Here is a 23,975-nt window from a genome sequence, read left to right as displayed (position 1 = left end):
TTTTGATTATTTTTTTTTAATTCTATTTGGGCTGAAAATTGTTTGCGCTCTCGCACGGACTATGATATTAAAAGACAGGCAAATCCTTCATACACCAAAAACATGGTCACCTAGGGTTCGAAGATAGATAAGCAAATATTAAAACCATTGAACTAGCATTGAAGCGCAGCGCATAAATATTAGATTTATTAAAAATGGCTAATTGCGGACAGCAGGAATCGTGGTTGTCTCGGTAAATCGTGGTTGTCTCCATGGGACCGCCGATGCCAGGACATCCGCTTTTTAGATTTGTTGGCAGCGGCCAGGAAACCGGTGCGAGGTTTTCCGCCAAGGCTCCTTCCTTTTTAAGTTCATGAACGAGATCTCGACACGGACTTCCTCCTGCTAGCCACTTGATTGGAACTGCAAAAGAATCCCTGCCGGGATACAACGATATGACCGATCTGATGGGTAATATCGTTGTAGCCAGGCAGAGATTCTTTTGTGGTTCCAATCAAGTGGCTAGCAGGAGGAGATCTGTGTCCAAATCTCGTTCATGAACAATCTGGCGGTTAGCAGCAGGAAGTCCATGAGCAAAGCTCGTTTGGTGCACTTCGTCGATGATTTTAAGGAGGAACTCGCATCTGTGTGTCGTCACGCAATGGGAATGTTCGTCTTGAGAGCTCCGCACCTTCTATTGTTGTCAGGCCTAACAGTTGCACAGTTTAAAGTTTTGATTATTAGTTGATATTTGTAGAAATATAAAAGTCATACCTTATATTTAATGAACCAGTTGCAGCACTTGGTGGGCATTCGCCGAGCGCCCTGTCAAGATTTTGATCAGCTTGCTCTACGAACACCGCTTCAACCCCCTGCGCTTTGAGGTCCTCCTCCACGACGCGGCCTTCAAGAAGGGATACAAAAAGAAAATTATTAAAAAGCATTCGAAGAATAAATGAAACTAAATGCGCTTATTTACAAGTAATATTTGATTTTTGTGTAATCTTTTCGGTCGGAAAATTTTTTGTGTTGTCAGCACGGGCTCTGATTTTTGACTAACTTTTCTCGAAGGCTGGCAAATTAGAGGTGGAGAAACACTGATGTCTATGCCAAAAAACATCGGTGTATTTCGATGTTTTTGAATAAAAATTGCCAGTTCTATTGACTCATGGCCAGCTAGTGTTCGATAATATATTTTAATAAATGTACAAATATTTAATTAATACAAAATACCCTTAACTAGGTAAAATCAACTAGTGACCAACGCACCTTCAAGGTACCAACATTTGTGACGAAAATTGATAGTACACTCGACTAAATACGCTTTTTAATTTTTTTTTATAAAAATATATAGGTATATATTTTTTTCAAAAAAAACCTTGTTGGTTAGTTTTAAACAACGCTGGACTTGCAAAAAATGGAACGGCCTGCAAACATACAGATGTATGTATGTGAAACATATATCAAATCAAAATGCTAAATCGGCAAATTTAATCTGTAATCAATACCTTTTGCAGTCACTTCTCAGTAACTTGCTTTCAGTTTATTAAGGGACTTTGTGTTATAAGGTCACAAGCGCGGAAAATGATAACGAAAAGTTTTCGGTTCATCCTTATCACGTTTTTGATTGGGTTTACGTATGGGACTCCAGTTGAAAGGAGCGAGGATGAAAGTCCCATGACGATGAAGGGTTTTAACAACAGCCTTGGCACCTTCGTGGAGTACAACGGTCGGGCATCTATAGCGCTTGAGGATTGGACCATATATGCGATCTTTCATTTGGAGTCACTTTTTCCGGCCATTAATGACTTCAAAAAAGTATATAAATCTCTTCTCGATAAGTGCGCAATGAGTTCTAGACTGTGCAGCGATGTTCTCGAGTTTAAACAATTTGCGAGCCTCATTCTTCGAGATGGCCTGATTGAGACAGATGATCCCCTGGTTTTCAAAGTCAAACCACTCTCTCTAGGTGAAGATGAAATGGCCAACAAGTTGTTGGATAAATCCTCCATCATCGACAGCACATTAAACATTCAAGTAAGTCCACTGGAACTCTACGATGATACCCCCGTTTATGAAGCCACAGATAGTCCAGACTGGATCATCGAGCAGATGAAAAATCATTTACGTATTTTGGGATCCCAAATAAAAAGATCACAGGATGCCATTCTTGAAGCATTGGCTTCTGCATATCAGCGGCAACTCAGTCCTTTTGTTCTTACCACCAATCAGTTGGAAGCGGAAATGCTTAAAGTTCAGTCCAAAATTCCACGGGGTCGACGACTGCCCTTTGACCAATCCACAATCTCCGATATTTACCGCATCGCAACCGTAGTACCTCAGCAGTTGGAAAACCATTTGATCTTCCGAATCTCAGTGCCCCTGATCGATGTAGAACAGTTTAATGTCTACCGTTTGACTCCCATTCCACGGGTTGATAATGGCAAAATCCAGCTGGTGGACACCGAAACCCCCTATCTAGGTATCAACGATCACTTGGACAGGTACTTTCCACTCCAGAACCTGGATGACTGCACTGAGTTGGCCGGCGAAAGGTTCGTCTGCAAGCACAATCAAATAACTTATGGAAATGGAGATGAGAACTTTGCCTGCTCCTTGGCGGCTATACGGAATCAGTCCGCCAAAGTCTGCACTTTCCGTCAAGTGGAGAGGAGTAGCATGTGGACACAGCTGGTGACACCGAATTCCTGGATGGTTGCCCTCACCAAGGAACTCACCTTGATGGGCGTTTGCTCTGGAGAAACCCAGGAGCTCAGGATAAACGGCAGTGGAATCCTGACCATTCGAAGTGACTGCATCGTAAGGAGTTCAGCTGTCACACTGCAAGGAGAAACCCATAAAGGAATTCCCTCGAAAAAGGGTTACGCATCGCTGCAGTTAACTAACAAACCATCCCGGGAAACAGGAATCCTGGAATCTTTTAATCATCTACTTGAGATCGTAACTCAGTTGAAGGTGTATCAGGAAAATCTTGAAGCTGTCGGGGATTATCCAATCACCGTCGTGGTTGTGTGCCCAGTAATTGTGCTGATCGCCCTATTAATTTCGCTTACCTGGCTATATCTTGCCCATCGTAGAAGACAAGTCCAAGGGTCAGGGCCACAAAATCCAGTCAGCGATATCCAAGACTCAGGCAATGAAATCAGAACCAGTAATCTTCCACTGCTGGAAAAACAAGAAATTTAAAAGATGTAAATATGTCATAAAAATCAGATAATGAAACAATCTTTATTCATTTAAAAATACTTTAATATTTGATTTTATTTATACAACTTCTTTTACAATTAAATTTCTTTACTTTCTTTATAAAACTTCCTATCGACTAATTTTTGAAAAATAAACGTAAGGCCTTGATAGTTTACTAAGAAATATTCTTAGCCAAAGCAATGGCTGCGCAGTTTTATAAGATGTCTTGAAGCAGATAAATAAACGAAATATAAACTTTGAAATCTGAACAGAGAGACGCATTCTAAATCTGCTAGGATGCGCATATTTCTCTAATGCACTCGGCAATGTATATAAGTACACAAATATATCTCCAGAAGATGCTAGGTCAGCTTGAATCTGCACTTCATCCAGCAAAAAACTGCCCGTTCCTTTCAGTATAAAAAGAGCTTTGGAAGTGATCAGTTCGAAACAATGAGATTCAAAATGAAGTGTTTTTTTCTGTTTCTAATCTTATGCAATCTCAGCTCCTTACATTCTACAAAAAGTCCCATAATCAATAAAAGTGAAAACCTCGTGTCTTTTACTAAATTCAATAACAATCTTGGGTCCTTCATTGAACCCAAAGGTCAAGTGGTAATCAAAACTGGCGACCTTGTCATGCGTGTCCTTGTAAATGTTCAATCATTGGAAACAGACTACAAATATCTGCAAGATTTTTGCCATAAGTACTATCAAAGTGAATGCCCAAAACCATTCAATCCAGATCTGACAGAGTTTCGTGACACCATCAAATCTTTGGATACTGTAGAAGAAGTGGATGTAAAGTAAGTTAAAGTCTAAATTTGAGGAACAGTTCCTAATTAATCTAATATTTTATTAATCAACGTATTCCAAGGCATCTTTCTTCACACCTTTATCAACCTGTTAAAGACATTCTAAATGATATGTTGAAAAATATTGAAGCATCCAAAAGTTATTTATTTACGTGGAATATCGCGAGGGTGGCTACAGATTTAGAACGGCAAAAGGAACTCCTTGTCCGCGAAGTTGCTTGCGCCCGCAATAATACCATGTGTCCATCCTATATAACCATTCAATCTATAAAGAAGTTACTTATTGACAGAAACTACACAATTTTTGATTTCATTCGTAGTGCATCTGTAAAAGTTGGACAATTTGATAGGTATATTCTGTTTGAATATACAATGCCATCAAGGGTTGATACAAAATTTAACCTCTTTCATTTGACGCCCATTCCCAAAGTGCATCCAAATGGCACAATCGAGATTTTGGATATTGAGAGTCCATACGTGGGAATATATGGCAAATTGAAAATGTATTTTAACCTTCAAAACTTGGATGACTGCTTGAAGCTGAATAGCAATACAATAATTTGCGAACCGGATGAAATCTCTCAAATAAATGATTTTAAAGATCTGCCTTGCGCGGTTGCTCTGATAGAAAATCAAACCTCCAAGACCTGCACTTCTCATCTTATTATGCGGAACTCCATATGGACACCACTTCTAGCACCAAATTCTTGGATAGGGACTGTCACCAAGGATCTCTCTTTACAGACCATCTGCTCCGAATATCAACTGGAACTGAAAATAAAGGGCACTGGTATCTTAAGGATTCGAAGCGACTGCAGAGTTCTTGGTACATCTGTAAATCTCCAAGGAAGTGTGCGGAAATGGACACATTCCAATCAATCCTATGCATCACTACAGACCCCAAACGAAACTTTAGATAAAGACAATATTTCCGCATCCATAAACGAACTTCGCAACGCCATAATAAAACTCACGGCGGATCAAGAGAAACCGGAAACCATTATATTTCCATATATCATCGGAGCAGCCGGAATTATTATAATTCTCCTTGGTGTTGCCTGTTTTTATCGCCATCAGCGCACCAGGATTCCAGTGCCAGGATTCGTAGTTAAGTTGAATGAAATATCCTAAAAATTGTATGTTAATTTCCTTTCCAAAACCGCGAATCCATAAATGGAGCGAGGTTTTCTAAACTACTAATTGTATCGATTATAATACAGGTTTATTTGTTTGGTTTAATTGCAATAAATATTAGTTACTCTCTTCATTTACACGTTGTAAGTCTCAAGGCTTCAGTTAAGGTTTCCTTTCATTGCACTTGGAAATTTAGAAAATCGGGGCCAAGGGCAGGGCATGCTGGCGATGTGATCGGGGACTATGTTCCACTATTTTCTCCATTTCCGGACTCTTCATCGAGTGCTCTATTTTACAATTGCAGCTAGGCCATCGTTTACAATAAGAACTACAATTTGTCAGCTACTACAAGGAAAACATTGCCAATTACAAACTAAGTTACAGCGCTCTCATCAGCGCATTGCACTTTGTGTCTCTCTGATTTTGCATCAGTTTCTGTCCGTGTTTGATTGTGTATATGAAATAAAGCTTTATGCGGGAAGGGGAAACAAGAAAAGCATGTATGATCCGTCTATCCTACTTGGCGTTGTCCAGCACCTTCATTATGTGCCGCGAGACAAGGGCCGTTGCCTCGGCGGCATTGGGGATTAGGAAGCGGTCCATGTCCGTGATGAGCAGGCCGTCGCCATCGGGGAATCCGTACTTGAAGGTGATCAGGTCGCGGTGTCGCTTCTTGGCCGTGATCTTCACGATGCTGGCCAGCGGGCGACGCACCATTATCTGCGCCTGACCGCGTCCCAGCTCCCGCAGCACCACCAGTTGGCCGGGCGTGATGATCAGGTGACTGTCGTACATGTAGCCGCTCATGTGCACCTCCTGGCACTTGAAGGCGTTGATTATGTCGGCCGTCTTGAAGTACTGGTTCAGATTCACGATCTCCTTGCCATCGCCGGCCAGCGGTTGGTCATCCTCTCGCTCGCCCGCTCCATCCAAGGCGTCTTCGTTCTCATCGTCAATGCTAAAAACGGGAGCCACATTGCGGTACCGCTTGCCATTCCTCTCCTTGGCACTCACATGCCGTTCCTGGGCCGGCGCCGCTTGGGCACCATTAGAGCCGCTGGCCGAGGCTCCGCCATTAGCACTGGGATTGACTATGATGTCGAGGAGTTTGCCCTTGACCTCCGCCGACTTTGACTTCATGGCGGCGGAGAACTTGCTGAAAAGGTCTGTAGAGGAGGGCGTCGTTGTCTTCAGCGGCACTGTTTTTGTCTGTAGAATAAATAAATAAGAATAAATAAATGATTCTATTTAAAGTAAATGTAATTTAACCTGCTGAACGTTGTGCTGCTGGCAGACGAGGCACTTGCGCACATTGTGATCCTCCAGGCAGTCGGCCATGTGGTCGCCAAAGTAGTCGTGGATGGAGGCATAGCCGCCGGTCAGCAGCGACACGTAGTGGGTGTTCTTCTGCAGGAATGAGGCCACCACCATGTGCGTGTACTGGTCCTCTTCGACGCGACCGCTGCCCATGAAGCACAGATGCTCGCCGCCAGCATTCGAATTGGCCTCGATGGCTTGCCGCTGGGCGGTCAGCAAGCCCTGGACGGCGGTGGCGAAGGCGACCGGTTCCTGGAGCATCAAATTGCAGTCCAGATGGAATGCCGTGGACAAATGACCGGCGTTGTACTGCTCAGCCGGTCGGCAGTCGACGAGAAAGAAGCGCACGGCATCCGGCACGGGAAACTCTGTGGCCGAGGTCTCCACCAGCTCGTAAACCGAAACGGGCAGGCACAAAGCCTGCGACACCTTGTTGGCCTCCTCCTGGCTGCGCGGCGTATCATTCTGCTTGCCATACAGCGCCTTCAGATAGTCTGTCTTAAAAGATGTGGGCGTCTTTAGCGCATAGTATTGAGCCAGGGAGCAAAAGTCGGGGACATCATCGAATTCCAAAGCGCACGGCATCAGGCCCAGGAACTTGATGATCTCCTCCTTGGACGAGCTGCGCATCTGCAGGATCTGCTCCCTGCCGTTGATCAGGATGATCAGCGCCAGGAAGAAGACCATGAAGGGGTCGGCGTTCTGGAAGTACAGGTCCCACATGGCGATGATCACCGACAGGCTGCTGCAGGAGGCGAAGAGTGACTGGAACCAGGTCAGCGAGTAGAGATCCGGGGTGATCTTCTTCGTGTCCAGCAGGGTGCAGAGCTCCGGATCGTGGTAGAGCAGCAGCAGCCGGAAGACGTGGAAGACATTGCCCTTGGGTCGACAGCCCTTGGGTATATAGGTGTCCCTAATGGATTCGAACAGGTTAAACGTATCCGATCGGTTCAGTTTCAAGGCGAACAGCGGTAGCAGCAGCTCAATCCATCCGTTATCCGGCTCATACTGTAGATTCCGGTTCTTGCAGTAGAACGTGATGATGGACTCAAGATCGGAGACCACCGAGACCTTGTCCTCCTCATCGTTGCCCATGCGATCCACATGCCGCTGGCAATCCTCGCGCAGTTGGCTCTGGAAGGGCAGGTCGTAGATCTCGTTGAACAGAGACATCTGATCCGATTTGTGGCGCACATCCAGGCACACCTGCCACACATCCGGACGCAGTGCTTCTGGAAGAGCTTTGCCCTGGCAAATGCTGTATACGTCATTCACATTGCAGTCGTCCAGGAGCGCCGACTCCAGCTCAATGATCCTATAGAGAAAAGAGAGTTGTTTTAGTCATGTACATATGCAAACAGCGGGTAGAAGGCGACGTCAACGTGTCTAAATAGCCAGCTGCTGATAAGGCGGAGCACCCACACTCACTACCTACCTACCTACCTACCCGCTGACCACCCTGCTCCACTCAACTGCTGACTCAATCACCGAAACAAATGGTCGTCTGTTCGAGAAATGCCAAGGCTACTACCCAGTTTTCCCAACTGAATGGATGCTGAATCTCCGAGGAGAGGCTCCCTAGGCTGACTAACCTCAGTTGTTGACGTAGCCCCAACCCCATGTTTACTATTTACCACATATTCTCCTCCATGACTCCGCTTTTGGCCGATAACAACGATTCCGATTACAAATGCTGCCTTAGTGCACTCTCTTCAGCTGAAGGCGGTCAGAAAGGTGCATTTTCTTTATATTTCAGGTGCGAATTAGGATTTTTGTGATATTCCAAATTTATTTTGATCGAATTTTGGTTACGTTTTAAGAGACGGGAGGTGGTTACGTTCGTGAGGATGGGAGGCGCTTACGTTTAGCACGGGGAATGTTAGAGAAGGCAAATGGTTACGAGACTTCAGTTACTTTTGCAATTTAAATTTGCAAATTAAATTTACTTTTTTTAAAAGGAAAACGGAGAGTTAAAAAAATCAATAAACAAATAACAAAAGTTTAAAACATAAATAAGTGCTATATATATTGTGCTATAATATATTTGTTTTACGATTTAAAATATCTAAATATTTATCTAAACTAGAGATATTTAACTACTAAATTTATTAATTTTTATTAAACACACTTTCCTGATTAATTTTAGTTTCAAAATAATTAACCTCATCATTTCAAATGCCCAACGTATTTTATCCAACCGATAATTGTTGCCAACTACAACAATCGATAGCTGGCCACCTCTAGTTGCCAGCGATTTGGCAAGCAAAGTTTTGTTTTGCAGCAATTTTATCCAAATTTAACTTAAAATCCGGCTGTGGGGGCTACGATTTGGAGAATCAACTTTTTGCTGGTCAACTGAAGGTGCTGGCACTGTATAAAGGTGAGTAAAATCAATGGGTAATACAGGTAAATCCGATTTGAGGTCTTTTGATACAAACACACATGCAAACGGGGCCAAACAAAATTTGCAAAGGCAAAGGCAATAACAAAAATAACAACATTAGGCGAATGCAATCGTATATATATACAATACACATACGTACATAAAGCCTTCACCTAAATAAAATGCATTTTGCATCTATTGATTTTGCCAGTTCATTTTAATAGGATGTTGCAAGAGGTGTGTGTGTGTGTGAGTGTGAGAATGCAACAGCTGTGTTGCAGAACCCCCTCCCCCCTTTTTAACCGATTTATCAGCACTTTTCCCCATTAACCTGGCCAATCAACATAAATTGCACTTTGAGCCACGTGTGTACTTTGCTATTTGCATACCAGCACGTACATATGTACTCATTTTCCAAACCCTTTTTTAATTGCGTTTCTTCTTTCTTTCATACAGATGAAAACGGGCAGCAACAACAACCACATCTCCGCCAGCAGCAGCAGCAGCAACAACAACAACATCTGCATTTCCGGCAGCGGAAACAACTCCTTGGTGGGAGGCTCCTCCTCCACTTCCGTTTCCGTTTCGTCATCGCACATTGTCACCGAGTGGGAGGATGGCATCATCTTCGATGTGGATGATCCCGACTTTTGTAATCTCGCCACCGACAAGCTGAATTTTATAGGTGAATATTTGTGTAGGGGTATAATTAACCCACTGCCTATATTTATTGTCTAGACATCGGAGTAATCTATGTTATTTACGATTAGCTAGTCGGGAAACCTTTTTCGCACCTTTGTACCAGCTGCATTGGCTTATCGCCCGGTTGGTTTTCCCGATTTCTCGAGTCCCGGCTTTTGTCTGATCGGGCGGAAACTGCCGTACACTTTTATTAATGCCAATACACTCCGGGCTTTATCTTCGAGTGCCGTTGATAATGGGCCATAAATATATAGAGAACAAGGGCCATCAATTATACAATCCCCAAAGTATTCCATTTAAATTTAGACGCTTTCCTTGCTGTTTTTAGAACGAAAGTACCATGTACAAACCATGAAAATTAAGCGATCCATCAATAACGAATGGATGGGGACTCTCCTCTGGCTAATTATTTTGCCCATTCCGTTTATCTGCAATCTGATTAGCTGTACAACCGTACAACCAAGTCGTGCGACTCGCCTATTCACACGTTTCGCTTGTCACCCAGAATTCAGCCGGCAAATTCACGCGTTTGTCATGTGACTCCGGTGCGGATCGAAGCAGACCGGCCTCTCCGCTCGATCATGCCTCTCCTTCAGTTCACCGGCTGAAAAATGGGTGCCAAAAGAGTGTGCAAATATGTCCGATGGCCCAACAATTCGAGTGGAATTTTTCCCCAATTTTTTGGTCAACAATAACAGTGCTAGTAGCTTATGCGTGCTAGCGTGAGCTTGTTTTTTGCATGCATATTGTTAAAGCAACTCGGCACGTGTCGCTCGTTAAAGGCTTCTAGGGAGTATTAAGCCACCCTATGAATATTGCGTGTGAACCAGCCATGAGTGTTGGATATTATGTCCCTTATCCGGTCTTAAGTGGGCCAGTTATTGAAAGGAAAACTTTTCTGAAGCTAGTTTCTTTCGCCTTAATGACTTCACATTAAATTTCCTTAATCGTCTATATATTTTCCTAGATTTTACGATCTCAAACAAAGTGCTATTGAATTACCAGGACTGATTTGTTAGTTCAGTTAAATTTTAGAGTCTTTACAACATGTTAATTAACCAAAAAGGAAGAGAAAGTTGAAGCTGCATTTGCTACTTTGGCCTCTTATGCCATTTTTCCCCCTACAAACTTAGCTCGCTTATTTGCGAATGATTAACATATTGCATCAGACTTTTTGCAATCGTCTGCCAAAGTTACACAGTTTCAGTTCACGTGGATGTTGTAAGAGTTCAAATGAACGGAGAATTTGCAGTCAATCAAGCTAGTCGAAAACGATTTATCGGAACTATTTATAAGACTAAGCTTTATCTGCGTGACTCACTCATATTAGATGTGATCTTTCGCCTGAAAAGCGATTCTCCACAAGCGTTACTTGGCCACTTATCATGATGGATGTCGTGGAATATTATTATCTTAACTGATCGCTCTTGTGCTTATCTCGTGTGGGACTTGAGTCATTCTGCTGTCTAGACTCGGTTGTTCCTTATACATCATTAATTATTTTTTTGTGGGAAGCGTTTGCTAAAATTCACTGTCTCATGCGCGGACACGGGAGCTTGCATAAGCATTTCGCTTGCATAAAATGCTTATTAAAACGACAAACGTAATGGTAATTTTTAAAAATAAAACCGTTTTCGATTTCGCAATGTCCCCCCACCCCCCACAGTCTGTGTTTTATGTTCCCATGCTCATTATAGAACGAAAACGCCACGCGCAGTTCGTTCACGGTTTTGTTCAATTTGTCGGCGCGAGCGTCTCTGGCTGATAAGTCCGCTGCTACTACAACTACCGCCTGGAATTGCGCAGCAGCCCCGTCGTCTCAGGTTCACAAATCTATGATAGCCCAGTCCCTCCGCAATGGAGTGGAAGAGGAGGTGTGCTGGACGGCGATGGCGTGATGGAAAGTGCCCAAATGCAATCCGATCTGCGAGCTTTGACTTCTGATCGGGATCTGGATGTGGATCTGGGGCCGGGCTTTGTGGTCTGGCCACCAGTTAGAGGCGGCTCCAGATGGCTATCAACCGACTTACTTGGGTCTCAACCGGTTCGAGGCTGAATGCCCCCCATTTGCCGGTTATAATCCAAATACAGAGAGAAAAGATCACCAGAGTGTGTCACCCATTGAGCATTTATTCCGGGAACCATTAATGAGGTTTGTCGACTAAATTATAATTATATCTATTATACACTTGTCTGTAATAGCTCAAAAACAAAACCATTCAGTTAATTCTTCAAGAACTTTCAAGAACTGGAAATAGCTTGTAGAATTTAGAACAAATTGATAAGGTGAAAGGAATGTCTATACTTAAAAAATAATATAATAGAATCCCTGGTGGCAACAGGGAACTAATCTATAGTTACATGTAAAGCTAATGCACTCGATTTAGAGAGGCCCGACCCATACAATCCGATCGCTGGGTGTGTCCGTGTGTCGAGGATTGATTTCAATTCGAATTCCGCCCGTTCATTCATTCATTGTGCTGGCTTCGTTCTTCGTTCTCCGTTCTTTTTGTTTGTATTTTTTTTTATTAATTTACAATTTTAGCACACACAAGCGAGCATATAGATTTAGTAGATGGAACCCTTGCCGGGCACTACGGCAGTCGTAATCGGTTCAAACCGGTACCGCTTGTGTATATGTTTACACTGGGCAAATGTTCCGTGCGACGCAAATCTAACAGAAAACCATGATGTGGATGCGGCTGCCGTAGTATACCATATAGTATTTCCCTCAACGAGATGCTGATGATGACGACGTTGTCAGATCTGACGACGTCAGTTAGTCGCTCGCGCCACTTTATTGACTAAATATACCCCCTCGAACTTGTTGTAAATTCCCACCATTTGCATCACACACACGGTAGTCGTCATAAAAATAGGCACCCAGCACCTGGGAAATAATATTTCTGTTTATTAATGGTTGAACTTTTATGGGCTATTTTCAACTTGCGTCTAAATCAAAGTTTAAATGAAAATCGCATTCAAAATAAGCTTTCCTAAGAAGAAAACATTTAAAATGAAAGATAAGAGTCTGAAGTAAGCTGTAATCTTTCTTCCTTGGAAAAGTACTAATCTAATTTTCTGTAGAATTGCGTAAAAAAATAATCAAAGCCCCAATTATTAGGAAACCTTTAAGCCCATAAGTTTATTAAATAGAAAACTTGGAAACGCTGAACTATAAAAATTTCTTTGTTCAGTCATAGCTGATATATCAAATTATCAAACTAGTTTCTTTATTGACACTTTATTAATTAGGGGCCATTCCCAAGCTCGCATTTCGAAATGACTTGTCTGAGAAAATTAAACACTCAAAAACCAGATCAAACTGAACTGTTCTTTGCTTGAAATGTAGAACCTTTTGTCAATTTACGGAACCAGTTTGTTTGTTAGCCATGCACATGCTAAAAATTAATTAAATATTGTCCCTGGCGAAAGCCTAAAATTCGAACTATATAAATTCATTGAACAAATTAAAAGCGAAACCAGATTGAACTGAACGTGGAATCTTTGTGGGGGAATCTTGGGACGTGTAAGCCGCAACATCTCCGGAACCGAGTGTTAAAACGCCTCCCAACCACATTCCCCTGTGGAAATCTCCCGTGTCACGTGTAATTAACAAACTGTTGCATTATGCAAATTGCTAATTAAGTGTTCTCCAGACTTCCACAAGTGTTAATTGTCGCGCGCCAAGCGAAACCACAAAAACCCTACCCATCCCCCTATAGGGGGAGCATTATATTTCTCGTGTGTTCTAGTTTTCCGATTTGGGATTGCGCACTTTGCCTGCGGTTGGGATTTTTGCAAATACCGATTTTGCGTTGCAAATAGTACCTTGAACTAGTGTTCAATGTGCCGCGGTTTGTTTATGCATTTTAATCGAGTCGCGTAATGTTCCGGGCATTGTTTTTCTAATGAGTTCAGCTAAATAATCCAGAAAACCAAATAGAAATACAAAAACATGTTTCTAGGCCGTTCCATTTTGTTTCCCACTAACTCTGTCTGAAATTATCAAGCCTAATTTGCGGTTTCAGGGAGATATATAATCGCCTGATAATATAAACAAACTGTTTTAAATCAGTTTCGTATAGCTTCACAGTAATATTGCCTGACATAAACATATGTGATTTGGGATGATGCATGACTTAAGTTTTCTAATTAATCACATTTATAGAAATTCATAATACATGGAAAGATTAAATAATAAATAGTTCTTGGGAACTTAATAGTTGAATATTATTTAAATTAATTTTAAATGGAATTGCTTTTATAATATATCATAAGCATTTACTTCGTCGTCAATTCACAAATTTCTGGGGTTTCCGGGTTTTTTATTCTTTGAAAATTAAGTTAATACGCCATTAAGCTATTGACATTGTTTTATCGTTTGATTGCTCGGTTTAATATAGCGTTAAAATAATCATATTGAATATTGCGCCTGATATTTTGTTTCGTTTAAATCTCTGAAAATGTTACCTGCAATATTATATATGGATTAAAAGATTAAAGCCTTGCTATCGAAATAGTTCAAGGGAAAATGGTATCTTAGTGAGACTTTGTTCTTAGAACCTACCCTATTATTCTTACGTATTTTCCTTTTTGATCTAATCAGCTTAGGGGTTTTATCACCCATCATTGCAGTCAAGTTTACTGAAGGTTACGTACAAATCGGGTATATAATCGTGAGACGATCAGACGAAAAAGAAACGAGATCTATAAATATTAAAGAGTCGTCATTAAACCTGAATAGAACACGTTCTATTTTTAAAAATGTGTATAGGAAATAGGTTTTCCCATTATAGATAATAATATAGATCTCGCTAAGGCGCTCCCTTAAAATATTAGTAATTATTTATTTTTGTTTGAACAAAAAGCTTATTCACAGCTGGGATAATTTTATTATTAAATCTTAGTGATATTTCAGAAATAACTATGTGGTGCAATGATTAAATACACTCATTTGTGGAACACTGATAATAGAAGTAGTCATCATCGGATTCATTGAGGAATGCAGCTCCATTTCTTTGGGTGCTCTCCCAGGGCCAGGGTCACGTAAACCAGAGCTCAATGAGACCCACCTTCTGGGGGCTTTTCAGTCATGGACAGGGTCGCAATGGCAGTATCAGTCATCACTCCGATCGCCGATCTAGAGTAACGAGAGATCTATATATATTCGTAAACATGTAACGCCGCCGTGAGATAACATGTCATAGACCTATTTATAGGTGGTTTTCCCATTTCTCATTGGCTCGCTCGCTTTATCAGTCACGGTATGCAAATTAATTACGTGGAAGTCTTACAAAACCCATGGAAATTAGTATACCCAAAGGGGGCCAAAGGTCAGGGTCGTTCGTCGGCATTCTAATTGCCCTTGTCAACAGTTTCGTCTGGCGGCTGGGCGAGATGGGCTCGTAAATCTTTCCGATCGACGATGGGTTGGTAGAGGGGATTGAGTCGCGAATACTAAGTGCACTTATCTGGCCTGTGATTATAGAACCAATAGCCACTTTCGTTGGATTATGACCAGACGAAGTCACGCCCCGCTTTTGGCAGTTTACCCCGATATTCGTGTGGGTACTTTTCCCCCATTAATTAAGTAAACGGTTTCCATAGTACAGCGATGGAATTCCGATTTTGGTTTGTTTACACTCGAATCTCGGGGCGAGGGAATCCCGTGGAACGGGTTTGTCGCATTCAAGCGAACTCATTAGCATCAGCATGTGATGATGGAAGCAACGCTCTGTCCGCAGATGATTTTAACGATCAACGTGTGGCGCTGACTGGCCAGAAACCCAAAAGTCGTAGATTCCCCATAAGTCTAATGAATCAGCCATGCCGCCCACAAAAAACTCCAGATCGATATTAAAAATCAAAAACAAAACAAAGCCGCGCTTCTGTTGTTATCTTTTTGGGTTGGGTTCCTCATTTCTCCCAGCAATTGACGTCAAGACGCCTTTGTTTTTGCATTTGGCTGTGACGGATCCACCATCCGCATGTGTGCCGTATATTTACACACCATACACAACATCCACCCATAACAATAATTAACAGCTACTTTCAGGAGCAGCTTTGTTTGCTTAGCTGCGGAGCAAGTTGCTCGAAACAGAGCTCAAAACCGAAGCTAAAGACTAGCGGGCAGGCCAAATCCAAAAGAGGAAGCGCATGTCTTCAAGCAGCACTTGAGCACTCTGGTTATGCATAATTCCAAGGGGGTTGTCTTGGCAAATACACACAGAGTATAGGGAAATTGCAATACCCTCTACAAGCTGGGTAAATAGTGGGTTTTAATAACAGCAGGAAAAAATAACACACATTTTTAGTTTAAATTAGATTTATTTCTTTGTAAATCCACAAATAAATTCGGTTTCAAAATAAACATTTTTAGAAAATGAATGGAAAAACACAACAGACAATGATCTAAAAATACCAAAATAGATTCATAAAACTTTTTTATTTCCTTAAGGTAGCTGAACGATAGTAAAGTGTGCAGTTAAGTCTAACTAAAGATTTATGCCTATTAAATCAATTTTTGTTAGTTTAGAAAATTCACCAGCAGCCCTTGAAAGTTGTAATAATTTACATATTTAATTGAGTGCAATACTGAAAACAAATAGTTCGCTTTAAAGATTAGTCGTGGTTTTTCCGGAAGTAATTCCCCTATAACTCTGTAATTACAATAATAATAAACAGATTTCTATACAAAGCAAAGGGTTTTTTCATCAACAAAAATTCTATGACGTGTTATATATGTTTGAAAATGTCAAATAATAAATATTTTAATAATAGCCCCCTATAAACATATATTTATGATATTCCATCTATTGATAGCACTTTTGCCGACGAATAAATCAAGCGATAAGATAAAAATATAAATTTCTGGACGATTGTTAGCCTAGATCATCCGGTTGCGAAATACATTTGTTTATATTTTCGTACTGGTTTCCAAAAAAAAAAAATTATATCTGGACAACCGACTGGATAAATTTAGCAGGGATTTGAAATTGGATTGGCACTCGTGGAAGAGTATAAAAATACACACGCATGAGTGCGGGGGCACTTAATAAGTTTTTAAAAGGTTTGCAAAATATTGTTTAAATATTGTTATTTTCGGACTAATATCCTCACGTTGTCTGACGCAATTTCCGCTGAGGTGAGACTGTCTCTTTTGTGTGATCTTCTCAGGCAATTGCCGTGTGACCTTCTCCGGTGACAATGGTCCCCCGATTCCATCGCCACACTGAAAACCAAAGTGCCGCAAAATGATCGGGGTCATTATGCAATTACCCAATATTATACAATTTAATGTACAAAAAATATAAATGTCATCAATTTGATATAAGTATTTTATACGCATCACATACTGATTGCACGTAATTTGAGTATTTTTCTGCAAATAAAAAAGGTTGGATATTGAGAACCTCAATATATTAAGAAAAGAACTTAATACACCTTGTGGTTTTTCATGATATGTATATATTTATATCAGTTTATCCAGTATTTATCCGATTCCATTTCTCTCCGTGCACTTAAGTACGAAACTGCGCCTCGACAAAAGTTGAATGCCAGTGAAAAGCGTGCCCGGATCGCCGAGGGTTTCGTTCTTGCTTTCTAAATAAACATTAATTGTTTATACTATATGTTCTTCCCAAGTATATGTACGTCTGTGTATGGTTGACCGTCGCCTCTGTCGCTGAATTGCATTAATTTTGGCGAGGGTCGCTTGGATTTGGCTTTGGTTCGTCTCTGGTTTTGGATACTTGGCTTTGGTCGGGGTGCTCCCTTTTCGTTGGGCTGGCGTAATTCGAAACGCCTTTTCGAGCGACGCGCGCGCCTTGGATCGCGGTTCATATGCATAAGTTAAGCTCGGTCTAGCTGCACTTTGGCAACTTTTTTCCTATTAACATGCCCACGTTAGCGAAAATTTCCAGAACCGCCGGGATGACAGCCCCCGGGAGTCACCTCGTCGTCACATTATACATACCGAATGGGTTTCACCATTACACTTTTTTTACAATTTGCTGCAGAGACACGCGCATTGCAAAAAAAAAAAAATATTTTGCTGATAAGATTACCAGTAGATTGATAAGCGAAAAATGGTGTGTGTGTGTCAACGTTTATGTATATTTATAGTGGGGAAATAACCAGAGAGCAAAAAATATAATTTCAGCATGATATTGTCATCTTGTGATGATTAAATATCTTTTTTAAGATGTGGAACTATAATTTCTTAACAGCCAGTACATGGTGAAAATACATTGAGATTGAAGAGTTAGTTTTTTGAATAATAGTTGTTTTTTAAATAATATTATTGAAATATCGTTTATTTATTTTAAATAACATGTTATTGCAAAGATAATACTATTGTAATTAGGAGAGAAACACCCCCTGATGGAATTTTCCGTTGATACCTTTGCGGATCTGGTGATTAGGGATGCATTCTACCTGCCCTTTTATGAGGATCGCACCTTCCGGCTACCACCCTCTGTCGCCTGTCCTTTCCATTCACTCTTGTTTTTCACCTGCCGCTGTTTTCACGGACACGGACCCGAACCCGAATCCGAGTCCGAACCCGTAACCGTCCCTGTCCTTGCCCGGCGCTCTACCTGTCATATAGCGCAAAGTGATTTGTTATTCAAATGAAACAACGCGCCCGTCGTCCGTTGGCGATTCTTCTGACGGTTGACGGTTGCCAGGGGGCATCTTGTTTTGCCGTCTTCTTGGACATGCGTCAATAACCGGCGGGCGATTACACCTAGTCGATGCACTAGTGTCCGTCCGGTCAATGTGTCGTATACGTACTGCCGTTCTGGGCAGATGGGGCGTATGGAGGAGATATCGGTAGGGGTATCTGTATGGGTAAGGGTGCCCGCCCGCTGCGCTTGACCGTTAAATGTGCTCGCTCTCTCGCTTACTCGCTATCTGTAGTGATACCCTTTAGTCGAAAATTAGATGTATGGTACATGTCATATATGTTTAGTTTCTAACCATTCTTATAATTATAGATTAAAAAGAATGGTTTAAAAAGCTCCCCGTTAAAGGTAGGCTAAATTTTTTGAAGCTTAGCCGCGAGTAACGGGTATCTTATAGTCGCCACACTCGTTACTTATCGCTTTGTTTTGGTTTCTTATCTCTCGCTCTCCCTGAGAGCCGCTCCTGTTGCCAACTCCCGCTAATTTGGTAAGCATCTGACTTTGTTTTGGCATTTCGCTTGTGATTTACCCCCCCCGTTAATGTTTATTACGAGTTTTGCACGGCACTCGGGTGTTTCTTTTTCTTTTTTGATTTTTTTTAATTCGTTTGTGTGCTTGTATGGTTGGCAAGTTCAGTTCGTTAGCTTTGCTTTGTCATCCGATTCGAGCAATATCACTCGCTCGTCGCGCTCTCCCACTCGCTCTCTCGCTCTCGTCTGAATGGTGGCTCTCTCGCCACTTGGATCGCCTATAAAAGCGGAGCCGTTTCAGCGAGCGCCGTTCATTTGAGTTTCGCGGTTCGACGTGCTTGCCCACTTGGTCTTTCGGCTCTGGAGAAAACTATTCGAATCTGGTGAAAAGCAATCCCATTCCCAGCTACTCAGTTCAGTTTCGCTTCCCAGTCCAACTATAAAAGTGCGCTGTAGTCTCTGTCAAACAACTGCATTCAGATACATGAATACCATTATTATTGCCAATTGCATTTTCATGAGCTAACTGTCTTTCGCATCGCGTGTGAAAAGTTACAAACAACAAAGACAATTGCCAACGGTTAATGTTAATATCGAGGCAATTATAAAAAAGTAATTTGATTGTCTGGCTTACGCAAGGCCAACTACAATTACCAACAACAACTGCAACAAAACAAATCACATAAAAAACAACACAGAAATCCCAATTTGGATTTATTAATAGCGCTGAAAAAATAAAAAACAACAGTCGTTGCCGTAAATAACACAACAAATGTAAGTATTTCCGTGCCTAAAATAACAAAAAAAAAAAAAGAAAATTAAGCGACCCGTCTGTGTCCCTCCGTTTCTGTGTGCGACTGTGTGTGTGCCCTTCTATAAATAAATAAAATCAAATTAAATGCAACTAGTTGTGTGTGAGGCACAATATGCTCGGATAAATTACAGCAATTTCGTTTTTGCGCCGTTGCCTCTGTTGAAAATTGCCCCCATAGCCGGGGCTCGAACCAAATTGCAGCCAGGCTAGCAGGGACGCAAACCATCTCCCAGACTATCCCATGTTGTTGCGTTTATTTCGGTCACGTCTCATGATTATACTTTCTCGTTGCGATCCAGCTAAATATAGAACGATCGTCCAACGGCTGGCCGCATAACAACGCAGAAAATGTATTTATTTATTTATTATGATGCCAGGCCAGGCCAGCAGACGCCGAGGCAGTCATGTGCCTAGCCAAAAAGATTTTTGCATATTTGCCAAAAATCGTGGAGACAATGTATAGTATACCCTATAGACAGTATTCCCCCATGTGTAGGAGACAATTAACGTTCCGCTTCCAATTCCGAATAATTCGCACATTAAAGCCATTTAATTGTCCAAGCCCAAAACAATTGAAACTACACAAAGATGACGCACTGATCACTCTCCGATCGACGGCCTCGGTGTGTTTATGGTGCTTTCAACCGGATTTCAGCGGTTGTGGACTTGGTCCGCACTCCACCTTCAGTTGCCCCACGAATAGTTGTTAATTTTAGCCAAGAATGTCGTCCGAGTTGCTGCGGAAAATGTGATATATATATAGCAATATCCATTTGAATGATCTGCTCTCCAGTCCAGAAGCTGGTAAACTTGGTACAGTCGACAGCTCTGACATTTGAGTCACCACGCACACCTGTACAACAAGCTCGTTTACCTTCGCCGGCGATCGTTTACCCGGCCAGCATTGAACTCAGCACCACGTAGTTACACTTGATGAACTTTAACTGACGTTTTTCCGTTTTCCTCAACTCTCTTTGCAGTGCCATCAACAGCCAATATGTCGATCGCCAGTGTTCACGGTCCCCAAATCGCCGACATCTGCAGTCCCCTGTCGTAAGTATTCAAATTTAGATGCCCAAAGATAGACACTCATCATCAAACACATGATTCATTTAGCTGGAAGCAGCGATTCCAACGATTTCGATTCGATTCGAATCGTTTCCATTTCCGTTTTTCGCATTCGCTAAATAACGCTGTAAACAATGTCAGGGTTGATTTACGGGGGGATACGAAAGGGGCGTGAGTGGTGGCTCATTCATGATTTTAGCAATCTTATCGAAGGGGCCAGGGTGCAGAGTACACAGCCGCAATATCACTCAATAAAATACAATACAATAGACAAAACACACCTGCAATTTGGCCACGACTTTGGCCCATTAATGAAGGGGGCCAGCACCTTCAGAGCTCAACAGTTCGGCGTCCGTCTGTGTTTGTATATAGCTATATATATTCGCATTCGTATCATTATCATTTGGCATTTTGGGGCCGCACAAAAGCAACAAAAGCCCGTCGCCATCGCTCACATGATCGGGCGAAAGTCGCGCCGTAGAGTCGACTCGGGTACAGTCGCCAGCCAATCATTACCCGCGTCCCCATCCCGCCTCATCACCCATCCCAAAAACCCATTCCGCTCTGAGTACCGGCACGCTGTTCATTATCATAATCACGCCCGACGCAAGGTCACGGTTGCCCGACGCCCGCCACAATTTGTCATGATTACTAACCAAGAATTCCCCCGCTTTTGTTTCTAATCTCTTCCAGGCATCACAATCTGGGTCTGTCTGCCTCGCTGCCAGATCTTGTTGGTAGTCCCCTGGAGATCAGCATGGACAATGTGCTGACCATCGAGGAGCTGCGCCAGCATATGGGCTCCTGCTTCACCTGCGGCGTCTCCTGGACGGATGACCATGTGTCCCTCGACTGCAGCGAATGCGGTGGCTACAGCCTGGAGCGTCCCTGTCCCCTTTGCGACGGCCAGTGCGGTGTCCAGTGGAAGCGTGATTTCGCCATGGTGAGTTGAAAGCGCCGAATGGAATCTCCCGTTGTCGAATTTTTCATAACTCGAACGTTGAGCCAAAATTTCCTGGATTTATGGGACGTCATAACTCAAATTTCTTTATCTCGGATCAATTGTTTGCCTTGCCAAGTCTTTCTGTTAGTCCCATTTTGATAGATACTAATTTTTTGCGAGTACAAAAAAAAGAATGAAACCGATAATGATTGAGAAAAGTTAATATACATAACAGCTTTGGTTGACACCTCTACGTTTTGTGTTCGATAAGTCCATGCAAATAGGCATTGAGGTTTTCTTTGGTAGATTATTTAAACAAATGTTCTAGGCTACAAGTTTTTTAAACAATCAACATAGATATTACGCCTTAAAATTCTCTATTAAATGAAACGTTTTCGAGTTATACAAATTCAACAGAATTTATGTTTGTTTACCAAACTAAACATTTCCTTTTGTTTCCATTACAGTCCCATGCCTGCAGTCAAGCTCGCTGGGTGGGCGTGTGCATCAGTTATCCGGAAGTGGTGACCGGAGTCCAGTTGCCCGTCGGCGGAGCCCCTGGAGCTGCCACCTCGTGTGCCGCCGCCGCTGCGAATCAACTGCGTTTGGCCCAAGAGCTGTGCTCCCGCCTGGAACAGCTGTCGACGTCAACGGCGAGCAAAAGCGGTCGCATGTAGAGCGAGGATCGCCACATAGTTCCTTGGACAGCCAGACTGCAAACACGCCTCCACACATCAGCCACACCCCCGCAACACACAGCCATTCATCCGGATAGCAGATAGCTGAAAGCTGTGGCAGAAACAGCTCCACCTCCACACAAAAACACACAGTCTCTCACCCGTAATTTAGGGCCTAATTACTAAGCTTTTTAGTTGTTAGTTTTTATTGTTGTGCAGCGTTGAGTCTTTATTTTTTCTTTATTTTTTTGCACACATTTTCTTTTGTTTTATGATTTCACTGGTTTCGTTTTCGTTTCGTTGTGTGACTATGCAAATGTTTAGCAGCTAAGTTAGTTCCTTTGTTTACCTTTTAATGGCACCATTTTGTTTGCACACATGACCTGTTCTATCCAGGAAAAAGACTTCTTTCTGCTTAGACTTAAGCCGAGTTTAGGCAATGCAGTGATAACGGTGATATTAGCCAGAAAGAATCGTGAACAAATAGTGAATTTATAATGATGTAGCAAATGTCTAACGATAGCTATAATGATGATGATCATTTTTGTATGACCCACACACACTAAACAACCCGTGTAATCGTGTAGAGATTGTTGTTAACAATTAGTTAGTTGTTGTTGCTTTTTGCCTTGTGTCAAAGCTTGTTCCAAGCGAGGAGTTCCGAGGGCACAGATCAAAGTTATCTTCGATGGTGCGAACGGAGGGCTCAGTGAGCGTAACAAAGAATCTTCCAAATTGCATAATGCTCAACAAAGTAACTACAGGATTGAACAGTCTCTCCAAAGGGGAAAGCGAAAGCGCGAAGAAGAAAGATACAAAATTAAGGATGTTAAAACACACGCACAAGGAAACAATTAAAAAGCATTACTCAAAAAGTTGAAGATTTTCTGTGAAAATCCATATGACATGTAGAAGTTTATACCTAATATATACACCTATATATTATATATCATATAAATCTGCATACAATATACATCTATATATAAATATATATTTTTAATGTAGAGATATGTTTTGTAAAAGACAAAGGCATATTTTTAAAATTAAATACTTAAACTATGCAAAAATCAAAACAAATGTATTCTAATTTATTCGAGGCTTCTTGTTGTCAAGTCGTATTATCAGATAGTCGCTGAATCGCGCTTCACTCAACCCGGTGGCCATTGTCCAATGACGAGAGAGGCACGCGGTGTAAGCCGGAATCTAATCAGCGTTTATGGTTACCAGGTGGGCTGGGCGACGCCGCTCCAAAGCCGACATCACCTGCTTCGCTAAGTGGTCGGTAAACACTCTTGAGGCTTCTGGGATTCTCGCATATAAATATATGACATCTTTCTCAGTCGTCGTAAAGCGGGATTTCACCTGCTCTCGGCGAATTTATCGCCCTTTGTTGCCCTGTAAATGGCACAGATTTCGGATTTCATCATTCTGTTCGGGATTCCTCGAAACGAGAAAACACCAACACTCAATTTGTATTTCTGGTTTGTATTTCTTTTAATCGCTTTCATTACGGTTATTGCCTTGGGTTTGTTTTGGTGTTCCACACTGCCGGTATTATCATTTCTGGGAATACATTTTATCGGTTTTTTCAAAGTTTTTCCGTTATCATTGAGCATTGCAGTAATTATAGATTTAATGACTTGTTTATGGATGTTAAACCGCTACTTTCTAGCTGATAATGGACAGGTTTTCACTTCCTTTACAAGAAAGATCTCATAGAAACATAATTTAAATTTTAAATAATAAGTATCATACTTTAATGAATCTGCTAAAAGATTG

General features: G+C 41.8%; 4 protein-coding genes and 1 long non-coding RNA gene across 10 annotated transcripts; 3 read left to right on the top strand and 2 right to left on the bottom strand.

The window, feature by feature from the left end:
* Nucleotides 1–174: 174 nt before the first annotated feature.
* On the bottom strand, nt 175–1,100 carry LOC138914985 (uncharacterized). The gene is made up of 3 exons (XR_011420686.1): nt 959–1,100; nt 754–883; nt 175–688 (listed from the first exon to the last, which is right to left on the bottom strand). It is a non-coding gene; the product is annotated as an uncharacterized lncRNA (long non-coding RNA).
* LOC108057797 (uncharacterized) lies at nt 1,010–3,245 on the top strand. The gene is made up of 4 exons (XM_044395218.2): nt 1,010–1,160; nt 1,223–1,255; nt 1,334–1,422; nt 1,497–3,245. The coding sequence occupies exons 3-4, from the start codon at nt 1,397–1,399 to the stop codon at nt 3,184–3,186; spliced, it is 1,716 nt and encodes a 571-aa protein (XP_044251153.2). The 5' UTR covers nt 1,010–1,160; nt 1,223–1,255; nt 1,334–1,396; the 3' UTR covers nt 3,187–3,245.
* A 137-nt stretch (nt 3,246–3,382) lies between these two features.
* On the top strand, nt 3,383–5,132 carry Iris (iris). Its single transcript, XM_017142305.3, has 2 exons — nt 3,383–3,992; nt 4,064–5,132. Exons 1-2 carry the CDS (start codon nt 3,640–3,642, stop codon nt 5,130–5,132), a joined length of 1,422 nt encoding a protein of 473 aa, XP_016997794.2. The 5' UTR covers nt 3,383–3,639.
* Nucleotides 5,133–5,206: 74 nt separating this feature from the next.
* On the bottom strand, nt 5,207–8,299 carry TBC1D23 (TBC1 domain family member 23). 5 transcript variants are annotated; one of them, XM_017142304.3, is made up of 3 exons: nt 8,087–8,299; nt 6,405–7,767; nt 5,207–6,344 (listed from the first exon to the last, which is right to left on the bottom strand). In XM_017142304.3, exons 1-3 carry the CDS (start codon nt 8,101–8,103, stop codon nt 5,652–5,654), a joined length of 2,073 nt encoding a protein of 690 aa, XP_016997793.2. In that variant the 5' UTR covers nt 8,104–8,299; the 3' UTR covers nt 5,207–5,651. The 5 variants fall into 5 exon arrangements, with proteins under 5 accessions (XP_016997793.2, XP_070075848.1, XP_070075849.1 ...); XM_070219747.1 differs by lacking the exon at nt 8,087–8,299 and adding an exon at nt 7,896–8,020; XM_070219748.1 differs by lacking the exon at nt 8,087–8,299 and adding an exon at nt 7,900–8,014.
* A 374-nt stretch (nt 8,300–8,673) lies between these two features.
* On the top strand, nt 8,674–23,273 carry Pino (protein pinocchio). Of its 2 annotated transcripts, XM_017142264.3 has the most exons (5): nt 8,674–8,832; nt 9,292–9,520; nt 20,489–20,561; nt 21,270–21,519; nt 21,987–23,273. In XM_017142264.3, the coding sequence occupies exons 2-5, from the start codon at nt 9,292–9,294 to the stop codon at nt 22,194–22,196; spliced, it is 762 nt and encodes a 253-aa protein (XP_016997753.2). In that variant the 5' UTR covers nt 8,674–8,832; the 3' UTR covers nt 22,197–23,273. The 2 variants fall into 2 exon arrangements, with proteins under 2 accessions (XP_016997753.2, XP_016997755.2); XM_017142266.3 differs by lacking the exons at nt 8,674–8,832; nt 9,292–9,520 and adding an exon at nt 19,003–19,468.
* Nucleotides 23,274–23,975: the final 702 nt, after the last annotated feature.

This window comes from Drosophila takahashii, chromosome 2L, assembly GCF_030179915.1.
Source record: "Drosophila takahashii strain IR98-3 E-12201 chromosome 2L, DtakHiC1v2, whole genome shotgun sequence".
NCBI classification, from domain to species: Eukaryota; Metazoa; Arthropoda; class Insecta; order Diptera; family Drosophilidae; genus Drosophila; species Drosophila takahashii.
This window is presented reverse-complemented; position numbering and strand designations above follow the sequence as displayed.

Coding starts and splice junctions, on each gene's coding strand:
- TBC1D23 (XM_017142304.3), bottom strand. Junction 6,345..6,404: donor AGCAGCACAACGTTCAGCAG/GTTAAATTACAT, acceptor TTTATTCTACAG/ACAAAAACAGTGCCGCTGAA.
- Iris (XM_017142305.3), top strand. CDS start 3,640: ATGAGATTCAAAATGAAGTGTTTTTTTCTGTTTCTAATCTTATGCAAT. Junction 3,993..4,063: donor GTAGAAGAAGTGGATGTAAA/GTAAGTTAAAGT, acceptor ACGTATTCCAAG/GCATCTTTCTTCACACCTTT.
- LOC108057797 (XM_044395218.2), top strand. CDS start 1,397: ATGGAACGGCCTGCAAACATACAGAT. Junction 1,423..1,496: donor CGGCCTGCAAACATACAGAT/GTATGTATGTGA, acceptor TACCTTTTGCAG/TCACTTCTCAGTAACTTGCT.
- Pino (XM_017142264.3), top strand. CDS start 9,292: ATGAAAACGGGCAGCAACAACAACCACATCTCCGCCAGCAGCAGCAGC. Junction 20,562..21,269: donor GACATCTGCAGTCCCCTGTC/GTAAGTATTCAA, acceptor AATCTCTTCCAG/GCATCACAATCTGGGTCTGT. Junction 21,520..21,986: donor GGAAGCGTGATTTCGCCATG/GTGAGTTGAAAG, acceptor TTTCCATTACAG/TCCCATGCCTGCAGTCAAGC.